Source organism: Anas platyrhynchos, chromosome 5 (assembly GCF_047663525.1).
Source record: "Anas platyrhynchos isolate ZD024472 breed Pekin duck chromosome 5, IASCAAS_PekinDuck_T2T, whole genome shotgun sequence".
Classification (NCBI taxonomy): Eukaryota; Metazoa; Chordata; class Aves; order Anseriformes; family Anatidae; genus Anas; species Anas platyrhynchos.
The window spans coordinates 48,102,808-48,130,529 of NC_092591.1; the positions used below are offsets into that span (position 1 = coordinate 48,102,808).

The window sequence follows — 27,722 nt, forward strand, 5'->3', positions numbered from 1 at the left end:
CTCCTATAATGAAGTCACATCTGGTTTTTGGTACAATTACACTTCAGTTGTGTCTTAACTCAGTGTTAAATCTGTGCTAACCAGTATTTGGCAGAACTCGTGATTTGAATGTGCCTCGTAATATTTGGCGTTTTCCTTAAACTTCCAGCTCCCAGAGTCATGTGAGAACATGAGGAACTTCAAGAGAGAAAAAAAAAATAATCTAGACCTCATGGCTTTGGAGGAAAGCTTAAAAATGTGACCTGAATTCACCCTAAAGACTCAAATACCAAAGGGGAATACGAAGAGCACAATGCAGTAAGTTTGTAATAGTAGTGATTTTTGTACTTTGGGGAAGGAATAGTGACTTATTAATGATTCTTTCTTTTCAGTGGTTGATATGTTGCGTTTACAAATGAGGTGTCACATAATCCAGTCACAAAACTGCACAATCTTCAGTGCGGGAACTGTTACTTTTCGGCATGACGTGCCTCTGCCTGTGTAACAGGCCCTTGATGCTTTTCGGAGCTTTGCACTATAAAAGCAGGAACAGGATCCAAAATGCAAATGCTTTATTCAGAGTAGTAACACAACTCTTTCACAGAGTTCAAACAGAAGAGAGAAAAGGTTGTTCTCCAAGCTTTGCTTACAAATTCCAACATTATTCAGGTGCATGGAAAAAGCCTTAAAAAGATGATCATCCAGGAAGGAACAGAATCAAAACTAGAGAACACGAGGGGAAAACATTTAGATGCTGTTTTGGAAACAGCTCAGACTGGGGAAAAAAAGTATTATTTTGTCGGTGTATTTGAAGCCTGTTTCCTGGGGTGAGTATGTGGTGCTGGTGAAGCCACATCTTGCTTGTGCGGCCAAAGCCATTACGAGGCCTTGGCTGGGTCTGTGCCTTCTTTCTGTCCCTGAGGCCTTTGTAGCCTAGGCCAGGCCTGGGCAGTGCATGTGCAAACTCCTCTGAAGAAACCTCCTCACCCCGCTTCAGGTGCTGGTGCGTGCGGGCAGGAGGCCTGGCAAGGTGTTGGCTCCTCGGGCTGCCTTACTCACGCCGAGAGCCGCTAAGTTGCCCAATTTCACTGGTTAAGCCGTCACCTCACGGCTCGGAGGACGCAAGACCTCCACACGCAGCCCCACCCTCGCCCCAATTTTATTGTAATGGGCAACGCAGGTGGAAGGAGGCCCCCTGAGGAAGGAGGACCCGCAGGAAGGCGGTGAAAGGGGCGACTCCGGGCGCTCCTGCCCTGTTGCTCAGCGAGCGCGCCTCCCACACCGCAGGGCTCCGCCGCCGCAGCCCTCCTTGCGGGCGGGGACCCGTGGGCGGCGAGAGTATCGCTTGTCGGGGCAGGGCGCTGCGGACGGGCTCTGAGGGGGGGAGCGGGACTCGAACCCGCGGCCCCGCGGGGACCGGGGGCGGTGCTCGGCGGTGCATTGTGGGCTTCAGGCAGGAGGCGCGGAGGGCGCCGGGAGAGGCGGGAGGCGGCGGCGGTGGCGGCGGGGAGGAGGCGGCGGCGGGGAGGAGGCGGCGGCGGCGGCGCTGCTCGGGGCTGGCTCCGCGCGGCTCGAGCGGGGCGGGGCGGGGCGGCGAGGGCCGGGCCGGCCGGCGGCGATCCGGGCTCTCGGAGCGCGCGAGGCCTTCGCCGCTTTCCCTCAGGCCGCGCCGCCGAGCCCGGCCTCAGCCGCGGCCCCTCACCGGCCGCCACGGACGCGGAGGCGGCGGCGGGCGGAGCCGGGCCCGGCCCGCAGGGACGCGGCTCCTCCCGGCGCGGCGGAGCCGGCCCCGCGGCTCCCTAGGGCCCGCAGCCGGGCCTCGGCGCTGAGGGGCTGCGGGAGATCCGCGCTCCTCGCCCGGCAGCTTTGTTCGCGGGGCAGGGAAGCGGCGAGAGCCGGGTTTCGGGCGGCCCCTCGCTCCCCGGGGCCTGCTGCTGCGCCTCGGCCCCGCGGATCGCATGGACGGCTGGAGCAGGACAACAGGTCCCCCGCGTCGCGCCCTGCAAAGCGGTGTGGGCTCCTCGCTGCTGGGATTATAAATGGTTGAGCTAAGACCCAGGAAACTGAACGGAGAGCCTCCTGTTGGAATTACTGGGAGAGGAAAGAAAGGAGGCTTTCCCGAGCCCTTCACCAGAAAACTCGAGCTGCTTTCCCATGCTGTCTGTATTCCGTTTAATAACGCAATTGTGACCTGAGTGGAATTTCCGAGCAATGAACTGTTGAAGCTTGTTGCACCAGTGCATCGGACTACATTTTTTTTTTTTCTCTGCACATGATTCCTCCATCCCAGCTCTTGCAGGACCTACGGGCCAGTAATAGAGAAACGGGAAGCTGAGGCAGTTTATTTTCACATCCTTCTCGTCTGGGGACTTGGCTAGTTAGCTGGAGCTGCTGCTGCTTTTTATTGGATCTGCTTTTTACTCGGCAGGTTTATTTGTTTTCACGTGCACGGGGTGTTTCAACTAAATAGACATTGGACTAGAGCTGAATGGATGCTTTGCAACCTAAAAGGTTTTGGGGGATAACAAAAAACTACTAAAAAAAAAAAAAAAAGAGAGAAGAACTGGTACTACAGGAAACCTGGAGCCTGTTTTCCGAGCCTTTTTATTTTATTGAGCAAGGTAAATAATGCAGTGGTGTTGAAAACGCAGGGCTTATGTTAATCACACATGAAAATGTTACAGAGCACTTCAGGCTGTTCAGAGTCTTTCAGCAGATTGTGAGGTGTAGTCCTACTAAAAAGCTCTACATCTGTTTAGTTTTTGTTTAAAATGAGGATGAAGCGTAGGGGTGAGAACAAACTGTGGGACTTGAGAGGCTGGGAAAACCATTTTTTCTTGTTCTGTAGATTTGTGATGTTGAGAGAGGCTGTCTGAAGAACTTTAAGTGGTTCAGTGAAAGTGTTCAGTAATTGTGTTTTTCTTCATGCTTTTTAAAGCAGTGATGTCTTAAACGCTTGTGGTGATCTTTTAGGGTCTCCTGAAAGACCTTCCAGTTTAACAGTAGTAAAGTACTTGGATTTGCATAGTTAATTGTATTCATACTCAGCCGTGAATTATTTTCGCTTACCTTTACTGTTGTTATCCACAGTGACAGCTGCTACCACTTTGTAATGAAATTTTTTCTTTTTATCTTCCTTTACATGTTTATCTCTTGAATTGGATTGTTTGGATTTGTCACTAATTTATGTGCATCACGTTTACCATAGAGTTTCTGCAAGCCAGCAGCATAAGCTCAAAGTACTGTTTTAGATATTATCTTTCTATGTTTCAAGAGTTGGAAGAAGCATATAATGATTCTCCAAATATGCAGTGTAATCAGTAACTGTTTTAAGTATATAATTTTTGGTGGCTTGCTGCATGCCTTATCTTTGTTGTGTTTTTTTTTTTTTTTTTAAAGATCTCAGCAGCAGTTTGCTCTCAACAAAAATATAAATCCATTAAAATGAGATCATAGTTTGAAATGCAGCTGTAAAAATCTGGTTTTGCAAGATGTCACAGGATTCTCATTATGAAGTGATGCCTTGATTGAATTGATTGTATACCTTTTCACCTGCAATCTTAATGAAATAGTGGCAAACACTAAGGTGTTGGCAACCTTTGCTGATGCTATCGCTGGGAGAGCTAAGCTGGTGTTATGGGTAGTATCCAAAGTCCCTTTGCTTATCCTGTTTAGATTTGTTTGACTTAAATTTATGGTCTTTGTTTTTTCTTGTTCTGTTTCAAGATGATGTGTGAGGTGATGCCAACCATCAGTGAGGCAGAGATTCCCTCTGGGGGAAATGGAGGCCATGGTTCAGGTTCCCCATTACAGTCAGATGCTGATTCCCATTTTGAACAGTTAATGGTATCCATGTTGGAAGAAAGGGATCGCCTTCTGGAAACACTAAGAGAAACTCAGGAGACGCTAACACTGACCCAGGGCAAACTACATGAAGTTGGTCATGAAAGAGACTCCTTGCAGAGACAGCTCAATACTGCACTTCCACAGGTATGGATGTTTTGAAAAGAAGGTATTTTTTAACGTTTTTTTCTTTGAGCTTTTTAATTGTCTTTTTGTATATTCAATTTACTGAACAGTCAGGTTATGTTAGGGAAAGATCAATCTAACCTAATGCTTCCCTGAAGTATGTGTTAGTACTTGCTCAGTTTGAGAAAGATAAAAAAGCAAGGCAGGCAGAGAACATCAGTCCTTTCCCTCCAGTGTACGTTCCCTGTTTCTGGCATTTCTTCAGCTTAGGGATAGCCTGATTGCAAGGTCATCTCCACATTGTTGTGTTTAATAGAACTTGATGGACTTCCTTCTGTCACTAGTATCTTTTTATGTTGGTTCTAACTGCCTGGTTCATTCATGTGCTGGAGAATAAAATACAGACCATTTTGGGAAAGAAAGCAGGCCATTCTGTTATGGACATGAAAATTCTGGTGCCTGGTGAATGCATGCTGAGTTGTTACAGCAATGTGGAAGTCTGAGTGTGTTGCTTAACTCAGTTCCTTTTGGAGAGATTTTTTTTTTTTGTCTTGCTGGGAGTTGGCAATTACTAACTTCTGGAGGATGCAGCATGCCAACATACAGCCTATAGTACTGAATGTATTCTATATGACAGTAGTGTGTAGCTATGAAAGACCAGGTGTCTACAGAAATTCTGTTTTTATCCATTTGTCTTAAACACAAACAAGCTAAAAACCCCAAACAAACAAAAAACAGCCAACCAAACAAAAAAACCCTGAACTTTGAACACTCTGGAAAGTATTTGATTGTAGGCAAAGCAGAGGCTATTTCCAGTTGTTATTGAACTGTTGATGGCCTTACACTTTGTGGTGAGCTTGGGTGATGTCCCAAGTGTACCATGATGATGTTGAACTTTGCTTTCATTGTTCCAAGTATACATAGAATTTTTACATGTTTACATATCCTTAAATATCATTGTTACTGTTTATACAGTTTAAAACAATTTTAAGCCCTCTTATTTCCACTGTACTCATCATAATGCAGTCACTGTATGACTTTTGGTATGGTATGGTAAGCGGTACTGGAAATTACTCAGGGACAGAAACTAAAAAGTGACATGTGTTAAAGTACTTGTATTACAATGTTATGATGGAAATCAGGAGAAGTTTCCAACCTTCGCTGCTCCTTGTGTTAAGTCATGTGCTGCAGGCAAAAATCATTCTTTGTTTTTCTGTTGCTTTTTATTGTAATAATTGTGCCTTCCCTTCAGCTGCTATTTCAGGTCTGCTGCATTAATGGATGCCGTTAACCAATTGTGTAATCTGTAAACTGGACTTGAATTTGTAGCTGAGTAGAATCGCCAAAGCCTTATACTGTGCTGTTCTTTTTTTTTTTTTTAATTCTCATTTTTCCTTTTAAACCTTGTAAGCTACTAATATGTAAACATCTCTTTCTAAACATTTTTGAAAGATTCATGCAGTTAAACAATCGCCAGTTTCATGAACGTCATACTTGTATGGTTTGTTGTGAAATCAATACGAAACCAATTCTCATAGTTCTGTTGAGAAAGAAATTTTACTGCAACTTTATATAAAAATACATCAAAGAATGGATTTTTGTAGATTGCTGTTGGAAAATAATGTTGTGGTGTGAAACTGTACTACTTAGAAAGTGACGATTGTGCTTTCAAAAGTTACATTCATAAAATATATTATTATTCTTGCTACAAATCAGAAATGTCTAATGTATTTGACAAATTTTTGTTGTTACTGTGGTAATGAGTGGGTTATTTCAGATGTGTAGGTTTCTGACAAAATTCTAATTTCAATTCTAATAAGTGTTCACTAGGAAAACTTTTTGGTGGGCATGGTATTTGGAACTAGTCAAACTTTAATTATTTCAAGCTGAGCATTCTTTTGAACTACTGTCTCAAATAACCTATTGTTCAGCTGTGGATTTCAAGTAGGGGTAGAAGCAGGATAACTTTAAATTTACTGACAGCTACATTACAGAGTTTTCAGGAAAAAAGCATTTTTCAGTGCAATCTTGTTCTTTTTTCTTAATCATAGTAGATGTTTTAAATTTAGTAGAAAGATAATGAAGATCAATTTGGGTAGCTGAACAAATGCTAGTATAGCTGCATGAATTACTAAGTCACTATCTAACAAATGTATTATTTCTACCCTGGCCTAGTGTGTACATGCAACTAGTCTTTGAAATTGATTCCAGAGTACTTTATTCTCAGGAGTATTGAATTGATTTCTTAGTAGGAGTACTGTACCTGGTTTACTTATTTAGCTGAATCAACCAATTAGAGATGTTCTGATGATTAATGGAAAATTCTTGTATAGAAGGAGGAATGGCAGATCGATTGCTTCTACATCAAAAGTTCTGTTTTTGCTATGAAGACACAATCTCGGATGGTATCCTTGGACTTAATTCCTTACATTCACTGAGTTGCTGTGTGTAGAAAAGAGGCCTGTACCTCTGTGTATATAGTTAAAAGAAAAAAAAAAAAGACAAATCAGTATTTGTGTATATGCACATCTATGTAAGTTATAAAAGTAAATGCAATTTATTCTGCAGCAGTGATGTCCGTTCTTCAAAATAGAAGAGAAATAGACCCCTCTAGTACATTTGTAGTATGGTGGGCAGCTAGTAATTTAAAGGCATCTGTTCTAGCTCACAAAACTGAAACAGCTATTAAGAGCAGGAAGACGTTTTTATGGATCTCTGGTTCACAAAAAGAAGAGCGTTCTCATAGGTGTACTTTGTTACATTTACATTGAGTAAAATTGATAAACTTTTCTTGTATGAACAGCTAGAAATGGAATTTATCAACACTGCCTTCATAAAATAACTGTTATCTTGTTTAATGTAGCTGTTATTTTTGGTTTCTGGGAGTTACCATCTCTTACCTTGGTTAAAGTTTACTTTGACCTTGGAAACTGAATTTGGTGAAATCAAATTGCCATGTAAGAATTCAAAACTAAATTTATTCTTCCTAGTATTGTTCAGAGAAATAATGAAAATGAGCCTTTTACTTTGAGAACTTAAAGAACTTGTCTTTTTAATGTAAACATGTTCAGTTATGATTTAACTATGGTTAGATGAATAACAGTCTGTTATTTTCCATGTTCTTTATGTGCCATCTAGAGCGTTTTCTACAAAATTTAAGATTACTGTGCTTAAAGTTTGTAAATCAGTCTTTGAAACATATAGGATACTAGTGCATTTAAAATGTACGTTTTGAACTTAAGGTTGATGAGTTCCAGGTGACTACCAGTTTTTGCTGTTGAAGTGTTACTAAGTTCAATATGCTGGTAGGATTCCATGTAGAAGTTTCTGTAAATAACAAAATGCTTATTTTGGAGAGAGAAGGCTGGCATTTAAATTACACAAACTAGTACCTAGCACAAATAAAAGTACAGTTGATGAATTCACAGCAACTTTTATCAGGATGATAATCATGTATGTTACAGAATTTTACAAGCTGATGAGCAAATATGATGCTTTTGTAATATAGCAATATTCTGAAGATCTACCTTAATCCTATATTTCTAATCTTTTAGTCTGAAATCTATCATATTCTTTTATTTGCAAGGTACATTAAATGAAGTTTAGAAGTTCTTTTCTGTTTGGTTCCTTTCAGAACTTCTGTATTCAAGGAGGTGTAAACTAGGGACAGATGAGAATTTTCTGTTAGGGGCAAGCGAGTGTGTGAAAGAAAGAACACTTTTACTGTAATATGCAGTTAAATATGGAAAAAAGCTGCCTATAATTTTGGTTTGGCTGTACATAGTATCTTAATGTAAAGCAAGTCCTTGGTAGGTCATTTTTAGTTATGTTCTATCTATAGTAAATACTTAATCGCTACTATATGCTTCAGTTAAAAATAGCATCTGTCTTTATATTTGTGTTCAATTAAATTCAGATCTGTCTCTATATAGCAGTTTTCCTTCGTTTCAGAAATGCAACTTGATATTTTGCATGTAGGAAATATCTAAACTTCTGGTCTGAAGACTACCCTGGTATTGTTTTATGATGGCGAATTTATAGATTTAGTTGTCACTTTAATATTGGTGTTATTTGGATTTCTTCCAGACAGGTTTTAAATAATACAGGATGTCATAGATGAAGAATCAAGGTCTTGAATTGTACATAGATATGAAGAACACAGTTACGGAAAGTACATTAAGTAAAGGGCTTGCCAAACTTGCAGTAGCTGAAATTTCCTTAGCATTTTAAGTGCAGCTCCATTTACAGTATTCATAACTATTCAGCCTTGAGGTGACGTAGCCTATACTGCTTACTCTAGGAAGATGCAGTACTGGCTTCTGAGTAAAAGCCATTAGTCTCGGCAGTGAGCTGTCTGTCCAGAAGTGATAGAGATCTAAAAAGGTTTCATTTGTGTGAATCTATGTCAGGGCAGACATATTCTCCATTTCTTTCATCCCATTTTGACAGCAAAGATGAACATGACTCTTTCAGATGCTCTTTCAGGCAAGCGTAATTTTAGTCTTGTCTGTGTTCAGCTGCAGTTGCTGAATCTTCGCACTTACAGTTAGTAAATTACTGGATTGTCTTTATACTAGCTTAAGTCAGGTGGAGGTATGAATTCATGTTCAGGATTCACTGACTATGGCCATAAATCCCAGCTTCCCGTTTTGTTTACAAGGCAGCTTGTGTCCAAAACCTTCAGAAAATGAAGGGTTATCTGAAAGTATGCTCTATGACTGGTCAAAAAGCGGAGTAGCTGCACTTTTAACCGTGTTGTGGTCTATAGGAGTGTATTCAGAACCAAGCCACTAGCATTTGTTCCAACTTCTCAGTTTTTCATTTAAGTATGTCTGCATGAGTTTATTGAAACATCCCGCCCCATCCAGTAGTCATTTACTTGGGTGTTGTTAGCAACTAGCTGTTTACACTGTGCTTTTGATTTAGGTTATGTTGATTATAAATTCACTTTTAAGCTGGATTAAATTTAAAATTAGTTTTACGTTTTCTTGTATATGAGGGTAAATTTTAGTGCTATTATGATGTTCCATCAGTCTCTTTAACAACGACAAAAAAAAAGTGAAGTCCAAAGCTATTGTCTTTATTTTCCTTAGCTAGTTTCTGGGAAGGATGTTTTGGTGACTCCACAGAAATGCTTTGTGTTTGTTTTAATAGTGATTTGTGGATGTGGCCCTGAAAGATGATCTAGTGATTGTTTTTTCGCACTCTTCAGTTACTGTGTACAAATGTCTGATAATGGGCTTATTAACTTCTGATGTGCTATAGTCTAACAAACGGGCTGTATGTAAGCTTGGGTGAAAAGAGCTCTAACCAAAAGAAGCAGTTTATACAATACATAGCATATTCAGAATGAGGCGAACTTTGCATATATACTCATCTGTGCTAACTAGCCTGTAGTCACCTGTACAACAAGTAGTATTTATACAACAAGTAGTATTTATTTTGGTATCCTGAAAACAGAATTCTTTATCTGCCAGCCTTTCTATTTTTTTCTGCTTTTCAGGCGTGTACCTCAACATTACTTTCAAGATGTCTGCTAGCAAGACTTAGAGTTTCAGTGTTGCTATTTAGCTGCAATTTCTATCTAGAGTGTTTTTTATTTTTTTTCTAAAAAAAAAAAAAAAAAAAAAGATAAATAGTTAAATACTAAGAACTTGTAAGAGAAAAAAAATGTGTCTTAACATCCATTACTCCGTGATTTCAGTTTCTTCGGTCTGGTATTTTTTTGTGAGAGATGGTTATTATCTTTATTAACACTATAGGATTTGAACTTAAGATCATTAATTTGTGGTGTATGTGCTCATATGGTAAGTTAACTTGACTGTCAAATTTCCACAAGCTTGGTGCTTCTAGAATATTCATTAAAAGTTTGGAGAAAACATTTCCCATGTGATTCTTATGGAATTGCAAATGGAATGTATTGATGCTGCATTTAAAATCAGAAAATAGCTTGCAGAACGTAGCATAGAAACTTAAGTCAAAAAGTAAAAGGATAAACATATAAAAATAGTTTTGGAATATGTAGATCATACGTAGTTAACAATGTTGTCAGAGAACTTGAATCTTTGGCAAGAACTTGTTGGCTGTCCATTAGTAATTTTGGATTTTATGCTTCCTAACTGCATTCCAATACTCAATTAATATATTTCATTGTTTCACTTAGTTTTGCATTTTTAATTTTCCTGCTTTAAAGGAATATGATAGATGTCATGATGTAAGCTGCTTTTTAGCAGTTAAGACAGTTTAATTCACTACAAGTCAGTAACGCTGAATGGTATCTGTTGACATGTTTTAGAAAATACTTCCTGTAATTCCTTGTGCATATGGATTTCAATCCACAAATGCTGAGAGGGGATAAATTTGCATTGTGTGTGTTGGGTAATCTGAGTGTTCATAACTTTCCAAGTGCATTTTTCTTATAAGCTTGTCTATGTAGTCTCCAGATGCAAGTGGGGAAATGTGTAGCAGTTCTTGCCAGGAAAAATGTTTTCACATTCTCCAGGCTGAAAAAAATTATTATTTTGCTGTTGAGTGGAATGAGACTTTTTTTATTCAACTTGACTTTTTTCACAGAAGTGTATGCAAATACTGTTTCTGCGTTTTGTAAGCTCCAGATAATTTTGTAGTGAGCTGAATGTGTGTCTGTAGGTCGCCTGAGGAGATTATTCTCCTAGTTCATATATATAGAACTGGAGGAGGACTGTGGTTACAATGCTTCTTAAAAATATTGCTCAGTTTGATTTTGATGTGTTATTTCCCTCTGTAAATGGATGTGACTTGTTGGTTAAGCTGTCTTTTACTGGTGACCTTCATCTATTTCAGAGTTTACCTTGGGTTTCACGTAAGTGCTACTGAAAACCAGCTCCTTTTCTTCTGGCTGGCTGTCATGACAAGGCTCTGGGGCCAGTTCCTGCAGTGACTAGAGCTGTAGTGTTTTCACAAAAAGAAGCTTTGTTGCTTCATCTTCTCTTCTGCTATTCCACAGTGGCTGGCCTTGAACTATGCTCATGTGTTTATGTTCGTGTCTGCTCAGGAAATGGTTTTCGAGGATGGTAGTGAAAATTTTAACTGGAATATAATTTTGGTTGCATTTGAAATACAGTGTGACTTCTTGATGGCTGCAAACAAATAAGAGCAGTCAACATATCTTATCCCATCGTTCTTCTGTTTTACAGTTATGTTTTGAGAAATATGGATGTTTAGAAAAAACATCTGGCTTTAGAACTTTGATGAAGCGCTCCAAGATTCCTTGATGAAAAGGTCCTTATGCTCCCAGTACAGGGCATAATCAGCTATCTTCAAGACAGATTTGAAACAAGCACCTTCAGTGATGTGGCTAAAAGCTTGAAAAATTTGATGTGTATGTCTATCTGATTTTGTTCAGAGGAGAAAAGAAGAATGTCCTCTTGAAGATTAAGCAAGCGTCTTCCATTTGCTGCTGCAGTAGTGAAATGGGCAGCCTTTGATTTTTCTCTGCAGAACAGTAGTCAGTGTATGCCCTGAGCCATGCTGTGTCATGCCTTACTCCCCTATTGCTCATACATGGCATGGTTTGTTACCCAATTCCATTTAGCATCTAATTATCTAGAAGTTTTTTGTGCTTTCTTTGTTTTAATCCTGTCTCTCACGTATAAATAAATACCAAATTTGGTACTAGTCAGTTACAATGTGTTGTAGGGAAACATTGCATTTAAAAACACATTCTACCCTATGGTTCTTTTTAAAGGTAAATATCTGGTGAATATCAGTAAAGAATGCATACCACAGGTTAACAAACTCTTTACTGTAGAAATCTTTTTCCTTCATCAAATTTACAGGATGGCACACAGTATAAGGGTGTAATTATATAAGCTTAGTAGCTGTTTTGTTTTACACTCTGTAAATGAACCAAAATATTTCAGGAGGTGCAGTTTAAACAAAGAATTTTTGTGTCAATCTATACAAAGTTTAGATTGGCCGTCTGTATAGTTGAAAGACTTCGCTATGAATATTAATGTAAACAAACTGTCTTGCAGCTGGCTGAAGTTTAATAATCATTGTCTTCTCAATGCTGGTGATTTCCTGTAATGAGAAATGGTATTTATTTTGAATTACTTGAAATGGAATTTTGGCTACCCAAATCCTTAGTGTAAAAGGTAAAACTTTCTTTAATGTGGAGATGGTTTGTTCAGTGAAGAGGATTGTAAATTGCTGTTATTTTAAAGGTACTAGTTATCTTAGCAAATAACCAATTTGATTAGTCTTTTTTAAAATGCTTATTAACTTTGGAGTGTGATTATGAAACAAGCCACTGAAAAAGGGGAGAGATCTGCAAGTGGAATTGCTTGTTTGTTTCATTGTGTGCTGAATACAAATTAATACAAATTTTTTCACACTGTAAATTTAACTTTTCAGAAAGAAAATTGGGGGGGGAGGAGTTCTGTTATACGTATCTGAAAGTACTTCTGACTTGATCAATGGCAAGGTTTAAACTGTGGATTTGTGGGTTTGCATTGTGGATTCTCAAGTATTTTATGTTAACCTGTCATAGAAATCATGTAGCAATATCTACTTTTGACGATAGAATGTCAGTGAAAACTCACTTTCTCTGCAATTCGATCCATAAATGGGAAATCTGGTAGCTGAAGTGGTGTTTTGGACTTAAATTCTGTTACTAGCTGTGCTTTTCACTGTAGTTCTGTGCATAAATAAGTTTTGTGGTTTTACTGTTCCCAATGGGAACCTGAACTTTATGTAATACAGTATTTTTAAAGTTCTTTTATGTCACATTTTAAAGTCCCAACTGACATCTCACACTTCAATCTCTTGCTTCTGCTAGGATTTAAGATAGGACATGTCTTGTATCTTAATTTGGAAACACAGAGATGAAAAACTTTTGACCCCAGTCAGATATCCTTTAAAGGTTTGAAGGGAATTACGTGATAAGAAAGTTACCTGTAGTGCTAGCACTTCTTCAGATAATCTAAACTTTATGGGTATGAAAGATGACTATACCTTAAAGACCATGGAACAGAATTTGTGTGGAGAACAATTTTTCAGACCTTGGGTATATGGTGAATTTGTTTGGGGTCTTCACATGTTTATGCACATTTTAGGGAAATGTCTAAATTTAGAATATCTCTTTGAAGCTCTTCTTATTTGCCATATTAATTTTGTGTGAATGGCTAAAACTTGGCTTAGATAATTTCAGAGATGCCTTGGAATATTACTGTGAATCTTCCTAGAGTAATGTGTTTTTCATATGGTATGATCATTTTGATGTATTTCATAGTGAAGTGTCTCTGAAGGGTCATTACATTCTTTGTTAGCTGTATGTTGAAGAACATGGGGCAGGTGCATCTGGTAATTTCTTTTAGAACACACAGCTTGTGCTTTCAGAATGTCTTTTGAGGGTGTGGTACGACAATATCTTCTAAAACTTGAGTCTGTTTCAAGAAATGTGGAATTAGTTCTGGCAAAGGGAAAAATCAAAAAGCTTTTTAGGATTTTAGTTTTCAGTGCTTGTCCATGCAGGAAAGAAGCTGCCCTTTTCCCCTCTTGTAATCTCTTTATGTTCATACGTTAATGCAGTTCTGATTCCTTGTTGTAACTGTAGTCTTTAAAGATTGCTTAATTCTCTTCTGTATTTTTGTGTAATGGTTATAGAAGATTGTTCAGGGAGGTGGTAGAGGAGAAATGGGCCAAGCTAATCTTTTCTCTCAACTGTGTATAAGGCCTCAGGGTCTCCTGGTTGCATCATCTTTCCTTCGTTTGTAGCCTAGCGTGGAACAGGAGGTACTTGCTCTTCAGACCAGGTTCCACACTAATCCGTCTTTTGCTCCAGTATCTGTTACCAGTTACAGCGTGTTAACAGACTATCCTCTTCTTTTTCCCGTCTTGCAATTTAATGTTAGTCATATCCCTGGCTTTGTTCTGTGATGTAACACGTTGGACTCCATGATCCTTGTGAGTCCCTTCCAGCTCAGGATATTCTGTGGTTCTGGTTTTTGGGTTCAGGCAGTTGTTAGAAAGCGTGATGGAACTGTTTGTTATACGTATCCTTTGTGCAGTCAAAAAACACCAAACAACAAAACATTAAAAAAGCATAAAAATAAATTGTTTTGACAATGCGTTACTGGGTTAAGTTCTTGTGTTTAAGTATTGGACGTGTCTATTTTAAGACATGAAAAAACTCTTTTTGGATAGGCTTTAGATTAGCTTTTATTGCAAAAATCAAGTAACTTTTCCATGGAATGGTCCAATTGCATTCAGTCCAAATATTGCAGACTTGTATATTTAGCTTTGGTTAGTAAATCCACTTAGCATAAAAACTGAATGTTATAGTACAAAGAAAAATAGAATGTAAAGGGACTGCAAGTTCAGTTACCTGCTGAAGACGTGTATCTGTCCTCATTGAGTATTACTTGCTTAAACAAGTTTGAAATCATAAAACTGAACTGTTCATCAGTTGGCAAAAAAGTGTGTGTGTGTATAATAGCAGAGCACTGAGGGGGAACGCATGTTGATGCTTGTTTAATGAGGGTGGCTTGGCCAGCCTTATTCAGATATTCCCAAGCACTCCCTTTAACACGGTGTGAAAAATGTACTGTACAACTACTGGCCACAGAACTAAGCCTGACAACTCGAGGCCAAGATTAATGGCTGGAATAGGGCAGGGCAGTGCCGTGCCTCAGCTGCTGCTTACGGTTTTTGCAAGCGGAGGTATCTTGTCACTGAAATAATCATGCACGAAGGTTCTTGTTCTGGGTCTATTTCTGGAAAAAAAAAAAAGTGAAATGGTATTCACGTGAGGATTGAGATGCTGAAAGTCAGTATTCAGGATTAAATGACTTTTAATTCTGAAGTCATGGAAATTTAATTTTAAATGTCAGCTGAGCAAGAATTGTACAGTTCCTTTTGAGTGCAGTATGTTTGGAGTTGATCAACAGGAAAAAACCACCGTGTTTCTTTTCTTGCCCAAGGAAACTGACAGTTCAGTATTGTTTACAACTTAAAAGATCTTGTTAACAGCTTTTGTGGTGGCTGCTCAGCCTCTGTAACTGGGGAGGTCCACTAGATATATTGGACTTTTGTGATATTTTCTCAGATACCTTGCAGTTAACTTTACAGTTTGACATTTTTAGGAGTGTTTTATGTTGTGAAATCCTGTACAGGCTCCCAGGAGATCTTGACCAACTTTTATGTGGAGAGGAGAAATTTAAATGAAATCTCTATAGTGTCATATTAAAGATGGAGGCTGGTTTTGCCCTTGTCAAACTGGTAAAGCAAGATTCTTCCTCTTTAATTAAGTACAACTGTATTCTCCTTTTGCCATGGTGGATATGGGTGTGGGTAAGTTTTTTACTGACATGGACTCCAAAAATGGAGATGCCTAAAGCTACAACTAAGAAGTTGTCCTACTACTTACTGTATTAGTTACTAATCAAAATAGACTAGGCTAGGGGTGCAGGAATGAGGTTATTCACACTGAAACCCTTCAAATTCATTAATTTAGGGTTTAATTGAGGCATTTGTTTTCCCAACCCCCCTCCCCCTCCCTCCAATTATTTCTCAAATTGTTTCTGTGTTAGGTAAACTATTCTTCTGGAAAATGAGTAGTTGGATTGATGTAGTATTGAAGAGGATTGCTGTATTACTGACCAGTCTGCACCAATGCTTTCCTGATGGAGATTAAGGTGGGGGGGGGGGGGGGTTTGGAATAGCTGTTCTCCGATTCAATGTATAATCTTTGTAACCCATCTGTAGTTTAAGTAGTTTAAAAGTCTCTGTTAAAAAGGCTATGGTGAGTATAGGAGGTGGCTGCTCTGGGTTAACTGAAAATAGACTCTGTGATCCACTGTACTTTGAACCAGCCACAGATGCTGGCAATGATTTGTTGAGGCTGATGAAGTGATTAACCTGCTACTTGGAGAAAACTTGAATTCTTAATCTTTCAGTGATACTAAGGCTGTTTGCCTTACAGGAAGATGCTTAGCAAACTGCAAATTTAGGCATAAACCAAGAGTAACTGGGAAATATTTTCTGACTTGTTTAAACAGTCTTGTGTTTTTGTTTTTTTCTGAATTTTACAGACTCACAGTGAGGTTGGTTCAGCACTGAAGAAAATAGGATGCTGCTGTGGCTTAGTTCTGAATATTACCAGCAAACAGTCTTTTTCTCTAGAAATTGACTACTGTATTCACTGTGTTGTATGTAGCTCTAATTAGTGGTGGAGCTCGGAAGACTCTCAGGTTAGCATGTGTACCTAGTGCTGTAAGAAACAGTATATAATCAGTGACTGGCTGTCCAGTGGTGCACAGTTAGTTTTGCACTAGGCTTTGCCCTTAGTCTCATATACATAATAGTGATGGTTCGTAGAATTTAGAGAAAATTAAATGCAAGAGTATAGGTGGTAATGACTTTGCAAGTTTATGCAGGCTGTAGTTAATGATTTGAGTGTAGGTGGCTCCTGTTTGCTTTTCTACAACCTGTGCTTCAGTCTTTGTACTAGGTTTTACAGGCTCAATTTCCAAAGTGTTCTGCAGCACGTATGAAGTTTGGGTGTTGATTAGTGTGGTGAAAGGAAAACCTCTGATTTCTCAAGGGGTTAAAGATTCAGCCATGCTTTGGGTTGCAGTACTTCTACACTCCCGTGCACAGGTAGAAAATGTCAAATTGAAATGTGTTAGATCAGTGAAGGGGGACTTATATACGGGAAAACACAGAAACTGATGTGTTTTTACCTCCCCTTTTCTGTTAATTCAGTGTTCCTTTTGCACAGCTGCCAAATACCATCCATCTTCATTTATGTTTTCTTACACTTCGACATGCAGCACTTCCCCAGAGTTCCTAGCAATGAAGTCCAGATTTAATGCCTTGTAGTTAAGGCTCAGTGAATACCGCACATACATGTGAGCAACTCAGTCAAGACGGTAACTGGAAACCTATTACCATGGAGATTGTTTTACTCTGAACTTTTGCTCCATTTTGCTCTTGGGCATGTGTTTGGTACCTACTGGCTGTGAGCTAGAGTTCTTTCGTGCATTGCTTTCTGTCAGATGCTAGACAGTTGGTTCTGCTTTCATCTCCAAAGTGGACTGGAAGCAGTGTTTCATTCCAGAGCAGTAACATTATGCAACTGTAAACATTTTAAAACTTAATTGCATATTTAGGATTGAGCATCATTAGTGACAAAGCCCAGATAGGTCAATCCAAGAAGTAAGGCTGAAGAATACCATACCAAAAAAGAGTGTTGGTATGATAGAAGTTACTCAGCTTTAATTTAATATTTGTTTAATATTAATAATGACCCATTAGCTAGGTGCAATGCTTGTTTTAGTGTTTTCCTGCAGTGTTATAGCTTTTGTTAAAGCGGGAAAAAAAAAACAGGCTTTTGAGTCAAGGAAAATTTAAACTAATGAGAGGTGAAAACAGGTGCTACTAAGCATTTTAAACTTTCTCTATGCCACTACTTGGAACGGGAAAAAATTGTTAATAGGGAGAAAATTGTTAATAGCAAAGAAATCTGCACCTATTTTAGTAGTTGTTTTTTTTTTTTTTTTTGAGTTATAAAACCTCGTATGCATAAGGAGAAATAGAAAAGGAGGCTGATATTTTAAAGTGTAGTGTATGCTACACCATTCTCACTGATTGGTGGGTAGCTCTGTCAAAACCAGCCACTTTAAATGTGAAAATTGCTCTGAAACGTGTTTGATATAATTATATCTTAGTATCCCTTTAAGTAACTTCATACATTCCCTTCATATTTTTTTTGTTGTTTTAGAGCAAAAGAAACATTTTTTTCATAGACCTGATTCTCTTAATGTTTGAAACAACTTTTTATTTCCAGGTTAGAAAATCCAGGTTGTTTGCTTACTGGAAAGTAATTTCATTATGTGAACAGCAAAATATTTTTCTTCACATTTTAGTCTTAATTTTTGTCTTTCCTATTAGCATATACTACAGATATGGAGAGGTTGAAAGCAATCTTGTTTATTATGCTGAATAGGCAAAGCCTTGTTTATGCTTGTTGATGTTTCTTCTGGATTTCTGCTGTCAGTGTATAACTGTTTTCTTGGAAGTCAAGGTTTAATGATTAAAGCATGTGAATGTTGTAGATGTAACTAAGTCTAAGGAATATTAAATTAAGTAATTGTGATAGCTGAAAAACCTAACCCCTTGTGAGTCAACAACTACAAACATTTACTTCCTTTTATTAGGTACTTTCCAATTTTATTAAACACGTATCTTAAAATCCGATACATAGGGACATTGGCCCCTGTTGCTGCCTACAACCATTGTGTTTAAAATAAGGGGACCATTAAATATTCTGTTAAGCTTAGACATTTTGGTTTGTTTTAATTGCTTTATGACATTTCTCATTTTAATTTACACATCATTTGGAATAAGTGTGGATGCTATGCAACAAATAATGCGATGAAAGTTTATCTCAGGTTACCTTGGTTTCTCATCCCTGGTGGCCTGTGTTTTTCCCCAGTTCTCATCATCCTTTCAGTTTCTTGGATTTTTTGAGTGGATTGTTTTGATATGCAGACCACAGAGCAGAATGTTAACGGTAAAATAAAATGTGATGTAAAGATTAAACAGATAAATTCCTTTCTCATATTTCTGGCAGATACATTCCTAAAGATGCAACAGTTGCATCTTCATCCTTCTTGATTGCAAGAAGGTAATATTTTTCTGGATGAATTAAAAGTAGTATGTATTCAAAGGATGTTTGTTCTTACATCTTTTTATCCTTTAAGTTTTCTAGTCATCTTGTTGCTGTTAATCCATGAATCCTTATGTGCTGAAGAGCAGCACTATTTTATTGTGGAAAAAAGTTTTCTGTGTAAACAAATCTCAAACAACTTTACTGTTGTTTGTAGCTATAGTAGCAAAGAGCATCCCTAGTGTGCAGCTCATGTTGTTAGACTCTTCAGAGAAATAGAACTAATCCCCAATTTTTCTCCAACTGAAATACCGTTCTTCCTGTCATGTAGCGTTTAGGGGCTTGCAATGCACAAGTGAAACCTATAAACTGTGCTTGTAATATACATGAAGAAAACCTGTTTCCTGAAAGCTGTAATGTTCCTGGACCATTGTCTCATAAGCAATCAAGTGTCAGGTCAGACAGCAGAATGAATTCTACAGACTTGACAGCTAGACATCAGCTGGTGCAACCTGTGGAAGGATGTTTGTGGCCTCTAAAATACTAATGGTTGAAGGTCAGTTCTGAAGGTTGATGTGGAAGAAACACAATTGTTTTAAAAACTTTTGGAGTTTGTGGACAAAACCCAGAAAACATATTACTGAACAATAACAAAGTTACTTTCACTGATATTCTTTTTTTGTTGAGTTACAATTTTTTGCAGTAGGAGTGTCATGTTTGGAGTGATGCAAATACAGAAAGTAACTTTCTTGAATAAGCATTTTGGTTTAGTATAATACTTGAACTTTTGCCAGTATGTTCTAGTCAACAAGGGATATTTAGTATATTTAGCCCTCTGTTTCTTGTAGTAAATGCTCTGAAGTGCTTATTTTGAGTCCCATCCTTGTCAGTCTTCAGAGTAGGGTATTATTTTGCTTGCAGCTGGAAGCAGAGTGGAACTTCATTCTGAAGCTCTGTCTTCTCCTTAGGTACAGAGTAAGTAATACAATTCTGTGGATAAGCAGAAAAGTTTTTCAGGATTTTTCTTGTTTCCTTTAGTTTCTTCTGTAGATTTATTTAATGCCAAGGAGGAAATTGAGACAACTAAAAACTCTTCTTTGAGATTACAAAGTTGCAAATATTTTCCTTTTGAACTGCTCGAGGAAATCGGATTGTCTTCTGTTGAAGATGGGTATTAAAACTAGAAAAGACATGTCTTTTGGCAGCGTCAACTGAAACTAAGGACATTCAAGTGTTCTTTATAAGGCAGGTTATGGGACTCACAGCAAATACATTTTGTAAAAACAAACAGCAGTGGATGTATTATGCAATGCTAGAAATACGTGTCAGTCTGTTTATACAGCAGCAATATAAATTCCTGTGTGTATTGTTCTTTTTGGGTCATCTGACAGTGTGGTGGTTCATGTCATAGTTATGATATATTTGTGCTGTAACTTATGTTTGCACAGGAATATGCGATGGAATAGAACTGTCTGTATTATAATCATTTGAAGGGTGAATATACTTCCTTTGAAATATACAGCTGTTTTTGTGAAGATGGAGCTTGTACATGTCTTAGGTAACACTTCTATTAATGCTACCCAGTGATCCTAACTCCAGGAAGGGTGATGAAACGGTGTCTAGTAGTCCTTGCTGCTTTCTTTATCACGTACTCAAGACCTGTGGTAGAGTCTGGAAGAACATAGGACTTACCATTGTCAGCCTGATGTCTGTGATTGTGATTTTTGATGTTGACATTTGGAGGCTTTTAGCTTTTTTAAAGGGGGAGGAAAAAAAACAACCACAAAACTCCACAACTGGAAAATAAGTTCATATCAAGCTCTCTTGTAAATAATTTGAATCTGTTAATAGTTTCAGTAGTACTTGAAAACTGTTAATTATGTAATATGTAAAGATATGTAAAGTAGGCTTTTGAGTAACTACAACTTCAGAAACTCAATTGGGTTTACCTGCATTTATGCTGGAACAGAAGAGATATGTGCTGTCGGTTGCCTGGGAGCTGTGAAAACTCCCACAGAGGGGGTTATTGAAGGTACAATAAAAACTCTGATGTTATGGTGAGCTCTGCAGGCAAGGTCATAGACTGGATCTTTCCTTCAGTTCCTTTGAAGTGTGAGGTGGACTGCTTTCTTTCTTTGTCTACCTTGCACTCAGGAATCTTTTTAAATTTTGTTTCGAATGCTTAAAAAAATTTACATTAGCTATAAAGTTGCTGATCAGGATGTTCTAAGAAGTATATTTCCAGCAGTTTTTACTTGAAAATAATAGGCCTTTTTTTTAAGGATGCAAATGAGTCAATGTATGAAGTTGAAATATTCTGATGAAAATTTATATGGATGTTGATTAGTAAGTACAGTAAAGAAAGAAATTGTTTTTTTTTTTTTTAGCAGTAGAAAAAATGAAGGAAAATTAAGTGTTTTTTTCTGCGGTTGTTTCCTAATTAACTAAGTGGATTGTACTGAATCTTTTTCAATTAACAGTTTTTTCTTTAGGAAGAGGGATTATGGTGATGGATTTTTGCATCTGTGCTGGTGATATTACTGTTCCTTTCACAGCAACTTTTAAACGTTTAATGCGTTAGTAATCCCAAAGGAGTTCACTGTAGGTATATGTTGTGCAATAGTATTTTTGTCTTTTGTCTTGTGCATATTTTAAAACAAAGCTTACTAAATTAATCGTTTGATTAATTATATTAAGACATGTCTTCTGACTGCTTATTTTAGCTGCATGTTAGAATTTGCAGATGTGCGAGTATAATTAGTTGGGTCCTTTTGTTTTTAAGCATGTGTTTTCTGTCACTGATTTTTTTTTTTTTTGCAAAAGGGCTCCATTTTAAATTTTTACTTGCTATGCAGCTGCTGTCTGTTAGGCAGTATATCTTGCAGAGCTTGGAAGACTTAGAGAAGTGTCTTCTGTGCACACAGTGTAGTTACATAATATATTCTTAGTTTGCTGTATCTTCTTCAACTTACCAGTGCAGCTGTAGCAATTTACTGTTTATTAGACATGACTCGTTTTTCTCCTTTTTTAGACAGTAGAGAAGACTAACTTGTGTATTAGCATTTCCATCTTTTCTTATACAAGTGCTTCTGTTGTGTTCATCAGCCATTGCAGTGATCAACATGTATTTAATTTCTCATCCTAAGTTGCACTAATGGAAAAAGTGTTGTGTTTTTTGCCGGTTTCCTACGAAGCTGTCTTCTAAAGTATGGGCTCATTCACGTTTAGGCTTACAGCTAGTTGTAATCTGAACCACATTAGAAACAACTTTAATTTTGTTAGAGTAAGTATGTAGGTAAGATTATTCTCAGCACTTATAAGCATGTCTTGTATAATTTCATATTCCATTATATCCAGAGTATGCTCTTTGAGTTGATCTGGAGCTTAAATGCCATTTATAATGAGTGTTTCTAGGGAGGCTTTTGCTAGAAAGTGGAAATAGCTTAGGATGTAGTAGCTCTTTCAGGTACTCAAGAAAATGGTATCTTTCTAACAACCCCCCAAATGTAGAAATGTATTCTTTACTGTTGATTTGTCTTAGTGTTCAAAATAGTGGAACAAGCAAACAAAAAGCAAGCCATGCAGTAACTGCTGTGAGTTACCTTAGCTGCTGTTTGCTGATGCCTTCCCACTCTGTGATGCTTATTTCAGTTTAATTTTGTTTGGTGAAAGCTTTGTTGAAATTGAAGGGAAAGTCTTTTGAAAACTCAAGGACTCCTCATTTAGAAAAATTCTGATTCTAGTCTTCCTGGATTTCTTGCAGAACTGTAGGGAAAAGGTCTGTTCCACTTTTGTTTTGTTAGGTTTGGAAATAGGTATAAGCAAAATCCCTGTGTACTGCTAAAGTAGACAAATACAGGTAAAGGTCTGGGTCCTCCAGTGGTGAGGCTTCAAGAATGCTTTCTTACTACAAAGAAGTAACCTGTGTATTTTGGTAACTGGCAGGGTTATATATTGCCTCTCACAATTAAATACTGAATAAAAACATCATGTGTTGCTGACTTCTGTTTTTCACTGTGCTTTCTACCGGTCTGTTTTTGCATTCCTGACAGCAGTCCTTTAAAAAGAAATCTTTGAAACAATGTACAAGTGCATTAGAAAGTTTTTTCCCTTTGCTTAACAGGGATACCCTTACTCAGATAATTGCCAGAGGAGACACAAGTTTTTGAAGTACTGGTCAAATGTTTTTTATCTTTACAGTTAACATTATAAAGGTTTTAAGTGTTTGAATTTAAGCCTGCTTAGCATGACTGTACAATTGTATTGGCTTTAGACATCTGAAATGAATACTTTGAAAAATTGTGTCAAGTGTTCCTATTAATCCACTCTCACTGTGTCCCAATATTTGATGTACTTATATTTCTGTCTGGTTTATTTCAGGAATTTGCAGCGCTTACAAAAGAACTAAATGTATGCAGGGAACAGCTGCTTGAAAGGGAGGAAGAAATTGCTGAACTGAAAGCAGAAAGAAATAATACCAGGGTAAGTTCCTTGTCTTCTCTCCAGAATCATCCTTTTTGCAGTATCCAGCTATGTGGAGAAAAATACTGAATGTTGAATTTGAAAAGCTAAAAGTTTTTTCCTTGACGTTTGTATGTGAATCCTCCTGGTGGTGTAAATGTGTGTTGATTAAGAAAGTTTGCAAACTTTTGTATAGCTCCAAATACTGCTGTGCAGAATCCTGGAAGGCCTGTAAGATTGCACTGCTATGTCACTCAGCTCTCTTCTCATTACAATTTTGAAATCATACATTACTTAGGAGCAAAGGAGTAGAGCAGGCAAGCTGCCTGATCCAGCAGCTTACCCAGATGCCAGCAGAGCAGTTGCTCTCCAGTTTAGAGCATTTCCTGTGTGTATCCTTTCTACAAGCATGCTGTTCCTCAGATTGGTGGAGGAACTGGAAAGACCCGGTGAAGTAGAAGCCTCATTTAAAAGCTAGACCAAAAGGGAATGCACATTGTATGCTCTGATACCACTTTTAATATGGGCAAAATGTTAAAAATGAGTCTTTATACTTGATGTAATAGTTGTTGGTTCTCAGATTTGAAGTTTAGAATACAAAATGTGGTGTTTTAGGAGGCAAAGCTTTCTGCAGCTGTTCCGAACAGGAATAAACATTGTTGTTTTTTGTTTTAGCTATTACTGGAACATTTGGAATGTCTTGTCTCCAGGCATGAGCGATCTCTCAGAATGACTGTTGTAAAGAGACAAGCTCAGTCTCCAGCAGGAGTTTCTAGTGAAGTAGAAGTTCTCAAAGCACTAAAATCTTTATTTGAACACCATAAAGCCCTTGATGAAAAGGTAACGAAATATGCTAGCTAATGTCATCTCATCCTATCCACCCTTTCTTTTCTATGGGCTATAGCTGTTTGTACTGACGTTGTAGAAGACAGGTTCTCTGAACTTTTCCTGTATTAAGATGGTGGCTGTGTTATAAGTGTGTTTGTAACTGCTCTCCTAAATTAATATTGCGCTGCAGCAAGGTGCTGGAACTTATTCCTGTATTCTATTAACTGTTCTAATGTAAACCAAGCATGGTTCAGGTGCATTGTATTTGTTGTACAAATGCGTACATTTACTTATCCGTGTAATATCAGGATTTAGCCTTTTGGGTATGCAATATAGGAGGTGGACTAGGGAGAACAACAGGGAGGAATCTGCTTTTGCTGTCTTATAAAATAAGCTGAATTAAAGGAGCTTCACCCTTGCGTTGTGCCTGATACTGGCAGCAGGCTATGCAAGTGGTAATAAACATCTTCTGTGAATTTTACTACAGATTCATAGTTTACCAAACTTTTGTGAACTTTATACATAAAGTCTTGCAAACGGTGTTAAGGAAAATTCTGCCCCTTCCTTGTTGTGAATAAGCAAATGTATATATACACTCTTTGTGGGTTTCAAAAGGATAAGCAAATTCTGGATGTGTTAAGTGAATGTACAGGTCATGTCGAGATATAATTTGCTTACAGCAACAACAACAAAAAAGCTAGATTAAGATATGCATTGTTTATCTAGAAAGTCTTTTGGAGTGTCTTGTATTTGCTATTGAATAAAGATTAAGCTGGTCTCAAAGTTAAATGGCAATAAAACATTTATTATCTAAAAGGGAATGATGGTATGGTGATGCATGAAATTTATTTATTCCTAATTTCAGAGATACTAAATTGTTTCAAATGATCCTTTCAGGTAAGGGAGAGGTTACGAGTAGCACTTGAACGATGTAGCTTATTGGAAGAAGAACTAGGTACTACGCATAAAGAGGTAGGTTTCTTTTTAAAAATAAATCTTCAGGTGTGCATTGTAGGTGTTTAATCACTATTTGTACAAAGTAATTTGAGTTGTTAAATTTTTTTTTTTTCACTTCTTGAGTTTTTATTTTTTTCCCAAATGGGGATAACTGCAGTTTTCAACTGTGTCACTTTGAAATAGCAAGAAAGGGAGGATAGAGGTGGAGGGTGGGAGGGAAAGGCAAGCAACCAAAACAACAAAAAGACCTTTTGGCTTTAAAATAAGAACTTTTAGGATGTAGTGGCGTAAGTTTTTGGGTGCCTGTGTCACATTAATACATACCTTATGGTAGAATCGGTAATTGGTTTTGCTCCCTTACTTTTGCAGCTGTTCCTTATATAATTATTGAGATATAAATTGACTAGAAACATACACAAGCTTTTCTTTTCTTTTTAGTTAATGATTTTGAAAGAGCAAAATAATCAGAAAAAAACACTTCCAGATGGGATGCTGGATATAAATCATGAACAAGAAAATACACCAACTACAAATGGGAAGGTAGAACCATTTACTTTTTCATCTGATGTATGATTTTTTTAGTGATTAACTAGAATATTTTAATTTTAAACCATAATAAAAGACTTTGAGTGAAGATTTAATTGAAAAGTCTGTTACCACAATTTCACTGTTTGCAGCCTATCCAATGAAAGAATTATCTTGGGGAAGGGATGTTTACTGCTAAGTAACAGTTTTTTCAAATTTCTGTGTCATATGTAAATGCATTTTTTCCTGTTTAATAGAGATCCTCTGATGGTTCTTTGTGCCATGATGAAAACCTCGCTAAAGTAATTGAACTTCAAGACATCATAGATAAGCAAAACAAAGAGCAGACGCAAATGAAAGAACGTCTTACTTCTTTGTCTAGTAGAGTAGCAGAGCTGGAAGAAGATCTTGACACAGCTAGAAAAGACTTAATAAAATCTGAAGAAATGAATACAAAATTGCAGAGAGATGTACGAGAGGTGAGTAATAAACTGTCAAATTTGGGTAGTCACAAGGGCATTTACTTCATAAAATTTGTCATTACACAGTTACACCTTGATGTTCTCTGCTTCTTTCAAATTTTTGATTTGAAAATTGAGGAATGTTGGGGAGGTTGGAACTAGACAGTCTTTAAGGTCCCTTCCATCCCATGCCATTCTATGATATGATTTCAGATATTTCACACACTTACTAAACTAGAGATTTAACATTGAGGACTTTAACTATGAAAGGTGCTTGAAAAGATGCCTGATCTAATAAATGTTGATATCATTCATAAAGTTGTTTTTTACTTTTTAAAGATATGCATTAAGGAATCACGTAATTTCAGCGGTGTGATTAGCAGTTCCTGTTACCAATCACTGATCTCTAAAGTCATAGTCTTACTGTGTACTACAGAAGAAAAGTATCCTTATTAAGTTGCAAGGGACCATAGTTAATTCCAAGAATGCTATCTGACCTTGTTTGTGCCACTGAAAAGATAAGTAGCAGATCTGTAGTGTAATAAAATAAAGATCAGTCATCTTAACTTTTTTTTAAACAGTATGTTTACTGATCTTCTGAGCATAAGTTAGACTACTTTCCAATTCTTTTTTGTTTGTGTCATGCCACCTCCATTCCTTCCACGGGCCCAGTTTGATCACAAGGTAATTATCTCCTATATTAATAACTACATTCTGTCTTGTGTTTTGTGTAGACTATGGCCCAAAAGGAAGACATGGAAGAGAGAATCACAACTCTTGAGAAACGCTACCTCGCCGCACAACGTGAAGCTACATCTGTGCACGACCTCAATGATAAACTTGAAAATGAAATAGCCACTAAAGACTCCATGCATCGACAGGTTGTAATTTGAAATAAGCTCAAATATTTGAATTAAGATACAAAAGTATGTTTTGCTCAGCATAATACTGATGGAAATGTGGATGCTATACTAAGGCACTTAACTTTGCTTTTAGGAAGATGAATATATTTGTAATGTACTATTGGTGGTGGTTGTTTTTCAGCAGGGAGTGTGTTGTGCAGAATTTTACCCTGGAGAGCAAGATGAGATAGTTGACTGTGGAAGGGAAATGGGTTTTAAGCATTTTGATGCACTTGATCGTGCCAGAGCAGGGCTTCTGTCCACTTTAATTATGGATTTTTATATTGTTGTTATATGTATCTTCAGTTTCAAGTGAGAGAATTACTCATTCTAAACCAGAAGTTTTATCATTTCTGTAGTGTGTAGTTACTTTTATAGCCTATAGTACATGGAAATGTTTCCTTACTGCAGGAGAAATTTGATGTATTTCACATGAGAACTTGTTCAGCTTCATAAACTGGGAATGGTTATTAAGCCAATCACTTCCTAATCAAAGGAAACAACAGAAGTCCACGTTAATATATATATATGAATACAACTTTTTTTAAAAATTATATATATACATATATCTCTATATAAATGTTTGGTAAGCTCTCTCATGTAATGAAGAGGAAGATGCCACATCTATGTTTGAAACCAGTTTTGAGTAGTTTGTTGTCCTTAGGTCTAGTAAAGGCAGTAATCCACACTTTTACCTTCCTCTTATTACTGTTTTAACACTAAACATTGCTGATCATAATCCTGTGTAGAGTGAAGACAAGAACAGGCAATTGCAAGAGCGACTGGAGCTAGCTGAGCAAAAGCTGCAGCAGACCTTGAGAAAAGCTGAAACTTTGCCAGAAGTAGAAGCCGAGCTGGCACAAAGAGTTGCAGCACTTTCAAAGGTGAGACAACTGGACAGTGTCCTCAAGACTTGTTTTCTCAGTGTCCTACTACCAGAAGTTTTCTTAGTGTTGTTTTTAAGTTGTTTCAGTTTTTTCCCAACTTATT

At 37.6% G+C, this 27,722-nt stretch overlaps 1 protein-coding gene across 9 annotated transcripts in view; it reads left to right on the forward strand.

Annotated features, from left to right (window-relative positions):
* The first annotated feature begins 2,048 nt into the window (after window positions 1–2,048).
* The window catches only part of PPFIA1 (PTPRF interacting protein alpha 1), a 57,835-nt gene continuing 32,161 nt past the window's right edge, over window positions 2,049–27,722 (forward strand). For all 9 annotated transcript variants that reach the window (XM_038179783.2, XM_072038990.1, XM_038179785.2 and 6 more), the window contains exons 1-9: window positions 2,049–2,600; window positions 3,706–3,969; window positions 22,979–23,080; window positions 23,735–23,899; window positions 24,785–24,859; window positions 25,283–25,384; window positions 25,627–25,848; window positions 26,565–26,711; window positions 27,482–27,616. In XM_038179783.2, coding sequence (XP_038035711.1) covers window positions 3,706–3,969; window positions 22,979–23,080; window positions 23,735–23,899; window positions 24,785–24,859; window positions 25,283–25,384; window positions 25,627–25,848; window positions 26,565–26,711; window positions 27,482–27,616 — 1,212 coding nt within the window. In that variant the 5' untranslated portion in view covers window positions 2,049–2,600. The remainder of the gene's footprint in view (window positions 2,601–3,705; window positions 3,970–22,978; window positions 23,081–23,734; window positions 23,900–24,784; window positions 24,860–25,282; window positions 25,385–25,626; window positions 25,849–26,564; window positions 26,712–27,481; window positions 27,617–27,722) is intronic.